Here is a 12521-nt window from a genome sequence, read left to right as displayed (position 1 = left end):
ACCTGCACAGGAAATGGATCCACACCTACAAGGCCACCCCCATCCTCAAGGGGCTTGTGAGTGACTCCAGCTTGGCTCTAGATAGTTAGACAGGTGGTCTTTGGGTGGAAAGGTAAGCAGGTAGACAGGCAGTTGTGACAAGTTTTTCATGATGGGTGTAGTAGTTTCAGTGAGTGAAGTTGGTGGAACTATGTGTGTCAGTGATTATTTTGGTAGAGTTTTCTGTTTTCAACTGGTGGTATGGGTTCTGTGTTGTAAGGCTGAGGGTGTGTGGAATCAGTAGTCCATGTGTGACGCTGGTTAGTAGACTGACAACTCACACTAAATTCTTCCGCTGCTCTGTCGTTCGCTACATATTTTAATCAGAGACTGCCATCATTGAAGTTGTTTGTGGCACGGGGGGGGCCTTGTACAAAAGTAATCCGTGATAGGATCGTCTCTAACCAAGTATCAAAGCCAATGACACATTTTCAAACTGCCACTTTACCCACGTGTGTTCTGGCTCTGGCCCAACCCCTCGGTTTCTGGACCAATCGGACGGCCCCTAATGTGTTCACATTCTGTGACGGGTCGGGGAGGTACTCCGATCTAGACTCATTATGGAGAAGGAACTCTTCTGTGTGCGTGGCGTAGCGTTTGGCGGGAGCAAGGAGCCTGGTTAGCCAGGGAAAGTGATTAGTTGGTGTTGGTGTGTACTGTACTATGTGCTCAGAGAGCATGTGTTGGAAACATAAGTTTGTTTGTGCCAGGTATAGTACTGTTATCTTTTGTGTTGTTGGCTATATGAGATTTGGAGTATGGTGTTTTGATGTATTCTATTGGCATGGTCATTCGAGATTAATCTGACTCCGTACGTCTTGTTGAAATGAGAAACAAATGGTTAATATATCCTGTTCTTACCCTTATTGTGGAATGTGCCCTTCTCCCATAGAGCCCAGTCATGGAGGAAACTATGTGGGAGCAGTATACTGTGACACTGCAGAGGGTGAGTCTAGCTTTGCAATACACACACCACACTGGATTACTACACAATACAATATATTGCTTGCCATTACTGCAACCATAACACCCTTTACTCCAACCATATCACATTTCAGTGCATAACATTACTCTTCTTGTAGGGTTATAACCAAACCAGATATGAATTATAATTGCCATCGACAGCTACACCACCAGATTACAATGCAATATACTGTGGATCCTTTTAAGCTCTGTTTCTTTCAGAACATGTGCTATACTATCAACCCCAGGGGTAAGTACAGTGCCGTCGAGGGTACCCCAAATAAAAATGTGATCCACATAAAAATAAAAATAAATTGTCACATTTTGAAACAGTCCATTTTATATTTTCCAACGGGGCTATACATTTGGGTGAGGTTTTTTTCTCGCCTGAGTAGCCTCGTTTCACTGCCCAAAATTAAACCATCTAGTGTTCAGCAAAATCACAACACAATGTCAAATACAGGTAGCCTAGTCAAATAATTAACATCCAATCATATTAACCGTTAAATGCTGACCACACCTCTCGAGTCGCGTGCGCAAGCGTTGCAAAATAAATGTAAACATGCATGTTATTCAATTATTGCACCTACACTGCTTGCGCGCCAACAAGCGTCTGCGTTGCCAAGCGCTAATATAGAAGTCAGTTCTATTTGTAACCCTGAACGCGGTGCAAGTCCTGCATCTCCCATCTCATTGGTTTATAGAAGCAGATACCCACGTGCCAACTCCTCGTTGGTTATACCCACGTGGGGGATTGAAAGATGAACGGAGTTCGGTCGGTCGTCGTGATAACTATGACAGTTCAATGCCAATCGCCAAATAAGAAAAAGCTGGAAGGAGGAGAGAACTAGAAACGATTCAGTTGACTGTTTTATGTGTGGAATAATTGTCAGAGTAGAGGACCTTGTGCATTTCAGGTAAAATAACAACACAATGTTTATCACAGGACAAATTTGCTAGAAACAGCAAGCTAGCTAAATAGGATAAATTAGCTAGCAACTGTAAGCTAGCTAGCTAAATTGCCATAAACATTTAATACTTTTTGACCTGTCCCCAAATTAATATAATTGGTTCAGAGTTTGTTTTGAAATTTCAACCTGCATGTCGTGATCGTGTTTGGTGTGGGGGGACAAAATCAATTGGCACACGCGCCGCTGGTTTAGGTACGGTGTTACTCTCTCGCGAAAATTCCACTAATGGTCCGTATGTAGCCAAAAGTAGCTGCTGCTCATTCCGTTTGCTCGAAAATGGATAAAAGGTTCAAAGTAAGGCCCGCGTCCATAGACGCATACATACCAGCTCTACTGGTAATACTGCTACTACCAGCAGTACTACACCTGCATCTGTCGACGACACAAGTTGTTCTGCTTCCACGAGCACATCCAATGCTAGCATCAGTAATTCTACATTTGTTGTTAGCCCAGCTAGCATGGACACTGACAGTTGTGAATCTGATGCAGCTGAAGAGCTACTGCCCCCTTACCCGGGGAAAGCACCGAACAACAGACATTGGACCATCAAAGAGGTGCAAATATGATGAACTACATTGATTTGGGGTTCACTTATATTGGGAGTAGTGCCTTTCCTCAGCCACAGTGTGTTATATGTGCAAAAGTCTCACAACTCGATGAAACCTTCACTCTTGCACAGACATTTTAGAAACAAAACATACCAATTTGAAAAATAAGCCGCAGGAGTTTTTTGAGCGAGAATTAAGACTTTCGAGTAGTAAGACCTATAAAAGCAACAGATACCATTAATAAGAAGGGGCTAAAAGCATCTTATATGGTGAGCTACCGAGTGGCTAGGACAGGCAAGCCCCATACGTTGTGCAGGACTTAATTCTTCCTGCTGCTGCAGATATAGCTGGTACAATGCTGGGGGAAAAGCCCCAAAAAACTATACAGACAATGTCTTCATCAAACAACAGTTTCACGACGCATCAGTGACATGGCAGGAGATGTTTTGAAACAATTACTGCTTTGCATACAAGCCAGTGAATTCTATGCATTTACAGCTGGATGAGTCAACAGATGTGGCGGGCCTGGCACAGCTCCTGGTATATGTCCGTTACATTTATGGTGGGTCAACTAAGGAAGACATCCTCTTCTGCAAACCACTGGAAACCAGGACAGCATGAGAGGATATTTTTAAAGTACTGGACAGCTTTGTAAAATCAAATGGACTTTGGTGGTCAAGATGTTTTGGTATCTGTACTGATGGCACAAAAGCCATGCCTGGGAAACATAGTGGAGTGGTAACGGGCGTGCAAGCAGTTGCTCCTGACGCCACTTGGGTACACTGCAGCATCCACCGAGAGGCTCTTGCTGCCAAGGGAATGCCAGACAGCTTGAAAGACGTTTTGGACAATCCAGTGAAAATGGTTAACTTTGTTAAAGCAAGGCCCCTGAACTCTCGTGTATTTTCTGCACTATGCAATGATATGGGCAGCGACCATGTAACGCTTTTACAACATACATAAGTGCACTGGTTATCAAGGGGCAAAGTATTGATACGTTTTTTGAATTGCGAGACTAGCTTAAAGTTATTTACTGATCATCATTTTCACTTGCCTGACCACTTGCTTGATGAGTTTCTCACACGACTGGCCTATCTGGGTGACGTTTGTTTCTCACCTGAATGATCTGAGTCTAGGATTACAGGGACTCTCCGCAACTATATTCAATGTGCGGGACAAAATTGAGGCTGTGATTAAGAAGTTGGAGTTGGAGTTCTCTGTTTGCAAAAACAAGGACAACACACAGGTCTTTCAATCATTGTATGTTTTTTTTTTGTGTGCAAATGAACTCAAGCTTACGGACAATGTCAAATGTGATATAGCAAAGCACCTGAGTGAATTGGGTGCGCAATTATGCAGGTACTTTCCTGAAACGGATGACCCAAACAACTGGATTCATTATCCCTTTCATGCACTGCCTCCAGTCCACTTACCGATATCTGAACAAGAGCCTTATTGAAATTGCAACAAGCGGTTCTGTAAAAATGTAATTTAATCAGAAGCCACTGCCAAATTTCTGGATTAGGCTACGCTCAGAGTATCCTTCCTTGGCAAAAAAAATGCGCTGTTAAGACACTGATACCCTTTGCAACCACGTACCTATGTGAGAGTGGATTCTCGGCCCTCACTATGAAAATGAAATACAGGCACAGACTGTGTGGATAATTATTTAAGACTGAGACTCTCTGCAATACAACCCAACATTGCAGAGTTATGTGCATCCTTTCAAACACATCCTTCTCATTAACCTGTGGTGAGTTATTCACAATTTTGATGAACAAATAAGGTTTTATATGTAAGATGGTTAAATAAAGAGCAAAACTATTAATTATTATTATTTGTACCCTTGTCCTATAAGATTTCTTTGCCACTGTCACAACCCGGCTCGTGGGAAAACTCACACTCATTCTTATGTTTAATAAATGTAGTGTATGTGGCAGGCTTACAATGATGTCAAAAAAAACATTTGAGAGTGGGCTGACCCTGGTGCTAGAGGGGATGCGCAGCTGGAGGTTGAATGATTGAAGGGTTACGGGACTATAATAAGTTTGGGAACCACTGATCTAGAACATGTTCACCCATCTACAGCACACATTCCATGCATGCAGCACATCTGCCCAGCACTGTTATAATCGTGTGGAGATCACACTCATTGTCTCATAGCCTCACTCTATGCTCTGGCTATGAAGTTGCTTTTAACAAATAGATTTTGTTGACCACCACATCACTGACCCTTCCACATCCAGCTGTCATATGCGCTCTCTAGACTATGTCTCTTTCTTCATCCGTCCTTCTACATCTCCTTAGTCCCAGTTTCTTTCACGTTCCAATTTACCCTTCCTCTTGTCCTCTTTCTTTAGCTTACCACATCACTCGCTCTCTAACAATCCATTGCCTCCATTGTCCCTGTCTCTCTCTGGTACTGAAAGACATTGGAGTGGAGCAATTATTATTTTTTTTTTAATTGTACAGATGGGGGTGTGGGGGGGAGTCTTAGAGGACCATCAAATCTTTGCTCCAATCTCATCTGGGCAGCGCAGGGGCAGGTACACCACTCAGACAACAAGGACCAGGACAGAAGGGTACACACACACAAAGTAAACTTAGACGTACTTAAAATAATTAGATATATTCACTCAGACACTAACCTGAACAGACTAGTACACAGGCGCTTGCATGCACAAAAATCTAATCAAAACACCCATACAAACACATCTCTAATACATGTCCTCTCCACTGCAGGACCCCAAGATGGGTTTTGGTATTGCAGTGTCCGGGGGGCGGGACAACCCCAACGAGGAAAGCGGGGAGATGTCCATAGTAGTGTCTGACGTGCTTCAGGGAGGGCCCGCCGATGGCCTGCTATTGTACGTACCTCCTGTCAATCAATCATAATGATGCATCATGTGTTCTGTCATTTTGAATCTACAGTTTGAATATCTCACAGTGGATTTGTTTTCCCTCATATGTTAATTGTGTTTTGTAGTGCGAATGACCGGGTGGTGCAGGTGAACGCTACTCCCATGGATGGTGTGCCACACTCCTTCGCTGTACAGACCCTCAGAAAGTGTGGAAAAGTAGCCAAAATTGTGAGTATAATATTTGACATCTGTTTTATTATGGTGGCAAAATATGAAGATGCTTGCTATTTTACATTTAGGACTCAAGTATAGGAGTTTGGGATCTGAGGGTTGGATAAGTGTCAATGATTCCTGACTGTTCAGTCAGTGCCTGATGTGGTCTTTGGTTTTGACAGACGGTTAAGAGGCCCAGGAAGGTTCCGGTCAACCTGCTGGCACATGGCCCTTCCCCTGACGACCGTGTCTTCAGCAACAATGATTATGACCAGGACCGCCACAGTGTGTACAGTGGACGCAGCGGTCATCAAGATCGCGACCACAGCCAGGAGAGGGGAGGTTACACAGACGCTGGCTACCAGGGACAGGGCTTTGACCGGGATTACGGTCGAGATGACCGGGGCAGGAGTATGGAGAGGGACCTTGATCCAGAGAGGCAGTACAGACGAGACGGCAGCAAAGGTCGGACTCTGGACCACGAACGTAGCCCTGACCGCCGCTACAAAAGTGACCGCACTCTTGACCGTGACCGCAGCCCGAATCTGCGTTACCGTAGTGATCTCACTCTTGACCGCGACCCCAGCCCTGACAGGCGTTTCCGTAGCGAACGCACTCTGGACCGCACTAACAGCCCTGACTTGCGATACAGAGCTGGTCACAGTCCTGCCCGCAGTCACGGTCGCGACCGCAGCTTTGAGCGGAACCGCAAACGTGTTCCTAGTGACCACGACCAGAGGAAGGAGCAGATGAAGAGTGGGAGCAGGGAACGTCTGGACCGTTCACCCTCCCCCACCTCCATGCCAATTCCCATGTCCCGCCCTCCTCGGGAGCCGGAGCCCCTGGAGAAACCCGTTAGTGTGCTGCTACTAAAAAACAGGCCCAACGAAGGTCAGGATAGGGCTATACGAAACATTACATTATTTTGATCTCTTGCTCCTCCATTTCTGTTGACTCTACCTACCCTCTCCCCCAAGACTGCCTGTGTTTAAATGTTTACTTTGTTTTTATGTTGACGTGTGTTTGTGTTGTAGAGTATGGTCTGCATCTGGGTAGTCAGCTGTTCATTAAGGAGATGACCAGCACAGGTCTGGCATGCAGGGATGGCAACCTCCAGGAGGGAGACATCATACTGAAGGTAGGAAGGGCCTCACACACAGACACACCACTGTTTCATCTCTGCCCTGGGGGAAGTATTGTTTCAGTGCTGCCTCTTCAAAAATTATGTGTAGAGTTGGCCAAAAGCATGACAGCACTATCTTAGACAGGTGGCTACAGATGTGAATGTGCTTTGACATCTCACCCTGTGTCAGATCAATGGTACGGTGACAGAGAACCTGTCTCTGAGTGATGCAGGGAAGCTGATCGAGAAGTCTCGTGGGAAGCTGCAGCTGGTGGTGCAGAGAGACAGGAGACAGGTCCTCATCAGGATTCCTCCCCTGGCAGACAGTGACTCTGAGCTTGATGGTGAGAGACCCTCCACTCTGTCTCTGTGGCAGCAGCTCCTTTCCTTTTTGAGGGAAAAAACTTTTTATGTGTACAGATTCAGAACTGTCCCAGTGCTTTTTTCTTTCATTGACCTTCTGTATAATCTGCTGATTTGAACATGTACGCTTTCTGCTGTCTATTGTTCTGTCCCTGTCTGGTTTTATTGAAATGTCTGTTTAGTTTTTGTTTGATTTTCGCAAAAAGCACTTTCCACCTTTTGGGATAATCCTTTTATTTATTTATTTATTTATTTTTACTTTACTCACCCTCCACACGATCATTGGTATAGAGATGTCACATGCCCCAGAGACTTCTCACTCACAATGTTCCATTCAGGGATGTGGTGTGTGTGAGCGCTTGCCTGGGGAATATAATACCCATCATAATCCACCTATTGAATATGACAGAATTGTATTATCTTATGGTCTGAAATGTAGCATATGTGCTGTCTAAGATTGGAACTGCAGCTAGGTTATTGAGTACAGAAGTGCATGTCTGTGTGTCAGCCACTGCCACAGTGTAACTGTGTGAGGTTTGCTGTGTCTGTTTCACTCTACTTAGAATATGTTTCATGTTTCTTGGGTAAAAAGTTGAGTTGGTGTTTCACTGAGGCTGTATGTATGAAACATGACTTGGGTGATCTGTCTGAAGATGAACTAGATGTTGGTGATATTTTGTGTTCCAGATATCTCGGAGATCGAGTCGTACCGCTCCTACTCGCCACAGGATGACCGACGGGCCCCCACCTCAGACCTGTCTTCCCATTCCTCCAATGAGAGGCTCCGAGACAAACCCAGGTAAACCGTCACCCTCTGGTCCCACCTGCACTATGGATCACTCTTATGTACCGGTAACAAGTTCAGATATTTACAGAATGACTGTTTTTACTCCGTCACTATGAGAAAAGTATACTTTGACTGTAGCTGTGCTGTAGAGTTTGAGAACCATAGGATTCTGTGTGCGTTAACATCAGGGAGGACCCACCAAGCAGGCTGGCTAAGATGGGCGCCATGCCGACACCGTTCGCCATGCCGGCACGAGTATCAGATAGAGTTATGGAGGACACGCCCCCTCTGCCAGCAGAGAGGGAGGAGTCCCGCCCAGAAATGTCCCCAGGTAACTACAATGTCTTTAAACAAATGAATACGATAGATACAAATGTTATCGTCACATTTACCTGTTATTATAGAACCAGCATTGGGTAACTTACACCTAGGGCTGTACCTTATTACCGGCAGTCATGTCATAACCGCAGTCAAATTCCACGTGACCATTGAATCACGTTATTCTCCTTTTATGCACTCTGAACATGCGTTGGTAGTACCCAACTTGTTAATGACCATCAGGTCACTAATGGTGAATTCCGAGTTGGATGACTGCTCAAAACGGTTTTGCCCAGGCAATCAATTTTTTTTCCATAGTTCCCAGTTGTCTTGAACGTACTGAAGTCGGGAGATGTCTGAGTTTCTAGTTGTTTTGAACATGGCAATAGTCTCAACGGAGGGAGGGAGGGAGAGAGCAGCAAAGGGTCAGCCTCTAAGTCCCTGCTCTCTCATTCCTTTCCTCCGGTGAGACTGACTAGAGAGAGGGGACACAGTCTTCCACCTTATGACGAAACTCGAGTCGCACCGCATCCTCATCAAGCACAAATTCATGTTGTTCCTATGACCAGAGAAAGTGAAATATTCCTTGATATTAAAATAGACACGACGAGCTGCTAATAATAATACAAACGCAGGGCTATCGATACACTTGGCTACTCATTCATTGCTGCTGCGGAGCAAGTGGGAGGGAGAAGGCCTTTTATGTTTTGTAATAGACTGTTGACAGTGCCAAGTAAAACATTTAACATTAACTCATTCATAAAAACAGCAGCTCTTTGCTGTATTCTTTGAAGTCTCTCTCTGGTCATGGTTTTAAGTTATGAAATCTCACATAGGCTAGTATCAAACTTGTAGGCGCTGTGATTTGAGCTTGTTTGTTTCAGACAAATAAAATGGTTCAAAATGGGAACACTTTGCCTACCCGGTGCGCAGGGCTTCTGAATCAAGTGCACCTACCGCTAACAGTGCAACACGAACAATAAAAAATAAAAAAGGAGCACAAGCCTTTATCATTGGCTTTTCAATAGCAATGTTTGGTGATCGACTAGGAATGCCTTGAAGATCCACCAGGTCTGTGCAGGGCAACAGTTAGCCTACAATTATAGTGTACTTGATTTTGAGTAGCCTAGTAATAGGGCATTTTTTATATTTTCATAATTAAATTAATAATTACCTTTTTTAGCTACAGAATATCTCACCACTGTGCGTTAACATCGCTCTCTTTAATTCCTTTCTCCAGTGCAGAGTTGAATTATGTTTCATTGTGGAAACACGTTAGGCCTACTAGTGGGAAAGGGGGATACCTAGTCAGTTGTACAACTGAATGCCTTCAACTGAAATGTCTTCTGCATTTAACCCAACCCCTCTGAATCAGAGAGGTGCGGGTGGGGGCTGCCTAATCGACATCTGTTTTCGGCGCCTGGGGAACAGTGGGTTAACTGCCTTGCTCAGAGGCAGAACGACGAATCACAGCTCAGGGTTTTGATCCAGCAACCTTTCGGTTACTGGCCCAACGCTCTAACCACTAGGCTACCTGCCGACACTACTATTGATGTTCCCGAAAATATTTAATTTGGTTTCCCAAATTAAGCACTGGGTAGCTGCAGGAACAGGGTGGGAGAGCCTATAGCATACAGAGTTTGGGTGGAATATTACCTGTCGAGCAGCAAGAGGCTGCATGCTTCTCAAACAGGAGTTGATGCATGGAGTAAAATAAATGGAGTAGCCTACCTGCATGATTGAATGAACCGGTAGGAAAGCGGCCTCCGTTGGCTATTGAGTGCATTACATGTCATTTTTTCCCCCCTGCCACTCTTCCTGCCCATTTGATAATGGGCTGTTCTAAATCGAAACTAATTTTACAAAACAAGATTAAATTGAGAATAGTCTGATGGGTGAAAATATGACCTCTTGATGTGAGAACAGCATGTGCAGCCTGAAGCAAGGAACAGAGTGCAATTTTATTTATTTTTGATGTTATCATCAATAGCTTGTAGTTGCATCGTGCAGCCCATATGTTTTGATTTCTAAGACATTAAGGTTTGTATCCTTCACAACTAAATGATCAAAATAACTATAAATCTAGGGTATAGGACCTGTTTCAAATGATCACTTTTACGCTTCATATGCTCACTCGCTCCAGAATGGGAAAAATATCCTTTATATTTTATTCAGCACAGTTCAATTATATTCTTCTTACTATAAAATCATATAAAATAATCACACTGGACTGATAGCATATCTTGTCTGCTAAATGAACAAGCCTATGGCATGGTGCATAGCCAGATAACATACAGTAGGCCAACTCATATTCTGTTCTTCTGAAATACATGTTCATCATATCATAATGTTTCTTCATACCTGCATAAAATAAGTCATGGATTTGTGATAGTGTATATTAAATTTTATTTATTTACATTTTTTTTTTTATGTAGATGTTCAAAAATCACGTGGCTTGTATGGGTGGAGGCTTGGCGATGCTCAACATCTTTGTTAATTACCGAGAGACTGGCTGGCAGTCTTTCGCATGACAATAACCGGCGGATAAAACTTCATGATCGTCACAGCTCTACTTACACCTCCATCATAGTAATGCTAAAAGAAGCACACAATCACTGATCTGTCTCACTAGGATTTTCTTTTTACAGCACCGGTAGTCAATGTTGCCCCAAAAGTCCACGCTGCCCCAAAGCTGCCACTGAGGCCAAGCATAGAGGACCAGGACATATACGGGTGAGTCATCGACTTTACATGCACAGTATGTGTTGGTTCCTCATCTACAGAGAATGTGTCTAGGGTGCAGATTCTGTTAACTCAACAGTGTAATATACTCAAGTAGATTATGTATAGAAATGTACAAATGTTACCAACTTGTCATTTGTCTTAAATGTATTATGTGTTGTCCAGCCCAAACACGAGGATGGTGCGTTTCCAGAAGGGAGATAGCGTGGGGCTGAGGCTGGCGGGAGGAAACGATGTGGGAATCTTCATTGCAGGCGTTCAGGAGGACAGCCCTGCAGAACAGGAGGGCCTTCACACCGGGGACCAGATCATGAAGGTAAGGGAAGGGTTAACTCTTAGTCTAATGTCATTGTTTGACCTGTGTCACTATATGAATAGCATATCGTTGTCTGATTTATTTTTGTGTCTCCTGTGTTTTTAATGTGTGTCATGTTTGAAACCCCTTAGGTCTGTTCATGAGTGCTTTACGTGATAGATCTAATGTTATGTCTGTCTGTTTGTCCAGGTGAATAACATGGACTTCAGGGGCATAGTGCGTGAGGATGCTGTCCTGTACTTGCTGGAGATTCCAAAGGGAGATGATGTCACCATCCTGGCTCAGAGCAAACCTGATGGTGAGCAACGCCTTCACTCTATAGATTTAAGGCAAGTCTGTCATATTATTTCAGGTCATATTGCAGGTGAAGTAATTTGAAGTTTGTGGTGTGTGTTGTCTGTTCTAGTCTATAAGGACATCCTGGCATCTGGTAGGGGGGACTCTTTCTTCATCAGGACCCACTTTGAGTATGAGAAAGAGGTTCCCCAGAGCCTGCCCTTCTTCCGGGGGGAGATCTTCAAGGTGACGGACACACTCTATGACGGCAAGCTTGGCAACTGGCTGGCCATCCGCACTGACAAAGACAACCTGCTGCTGGAGAAGGGTATCATCCCCAATAAGAGCAGGTGATTGTGTGCGTCAAGGATTATGTGTGTGTGCGTGCGTGCAATGATTGGTAGTTGGTGCCAATTTATGATGCATGGTGTTCTCTGCTTCTCAGGGCCGAACAAATGTCAAATGTGCAGAACGCCCAGAGAGGAACAGCCAATGACAGAGGAGACTTCTGGAGGTTGAGAGGTCAAAGAGCGGTGAAGAAGAAGGACCTCCGTAAGAGCAGAGAGGACCTTACTGCCATCTCTGTCACCACACGCTTCCCTGCCTATGAGAGGGTGGTCTTACGAGAAGGTAGGTCTCCCAAGGCAGAAGACTCCTATCTCCTGTTGTGATGTGGTCTAAGAGCCACTTGACTGCATAGAACAGAGTAAGATCAAAAAGGACATATCAGAACACTAAACCTTTGTGTGAACTTCCTAACTTCAACTGAATGTTTCTGAAATTATTCTTAATTTCCCATAATGGTCTGCACTAGACCGCAAGTAGAAGTCCATTCCAGATGTGAGATACTAACTGTGTGTCTGTGTTGATTCTCAGCTGGCTTCAGGAGACCAGTGGTTGTGTTTGGGCCCATCGCAGACGCAGTCAATGAGAAACTGGGAAACGACCTGCCTGAAGAGTTTGTCATAGCCAGTAAGTATGGTGCTCCTAACTTCTGCTTG

General features: G+C 44.4%; 1 protein-coding gene across 8 annotated transcripts in view; it reads left to right on the top strand.

Annotated features, from left to right (window-relative positions):
- LOC111961646 (tight junction protein ZO-2) overlaps positions 1-12521 on the top strand; it is a 39291-nt gene that overhangs the window by 16228 nt on the left and 10542 nt on the right. For 3 of the 8 annotated variants that reach the window (XM_023984071.2, XM_023984070.2, XM_023984068.2), the window contains 14 exons: positions 932-985; positions 5264-5388; positions 5508-5610; positions 5778-6486; positions 6630-6733; positions 6909-7062; positions 7769-7880; positions 8057-8199; positions 10835-10919; positions 11094-11244; positions 11434-11542; positions 11651-11870; positions 11966-12150; positions 12397-12492. In XM_023984071.2, the coding sequence (XP_023839839.1) occupies positions 941-985; positions 5264-5388; positions 5508-5610; positions 5778-6486; positions 6630-6733; positions 6909-7062; positions 7769-7880; positions 8057-8199; positions 10835-10919; positions 11094-11244; positions 11434-11542; positions 11651-11870; positions 11966-12150; positions 12397-12492 (2341 nt within the window). In that variant the 5' untranslated portion in view covers positions 932-940. Of the gene's footprint in view, positions 1-931; positions 1253-4993; positions 5119-5263; positions 5389-5507; positions 5611-5777; positions 6487-6629; positions 6734-6908; positions 7063-7768; positions 7881-8056; positions 8200-10834; positions 10920-11093; positions 11245-11433; positions 11543-11650; positions 11871-11965; positions 12151-12396; positions 12493-12521 lie in introns of those variants that run through there. The other 5 variants (XM_023984067.2, XM_023984065.2, XM_023984066.2 and 2 more) reach the window with 4 other exon arrangements.

This window comes from Salvelinus sp. IW2-2015, linkage group LG4q.1:29, assembly GCF_002910315.2.
Source record: "Salvelinus sp. IW2-2015 linkage group LG4q.1:29, ASM291031v2, whole genome shotgun sequence".
NCBI lineage: Eukaryota > Metazoa > Chordata > Actinopteri > Salmoniformes > Salmonidae > Salvelinus > Salvelinus sp. IW2-2015.
This window is presented reverse-complemented; position numbering and strand designations above follow the sequence as displayed.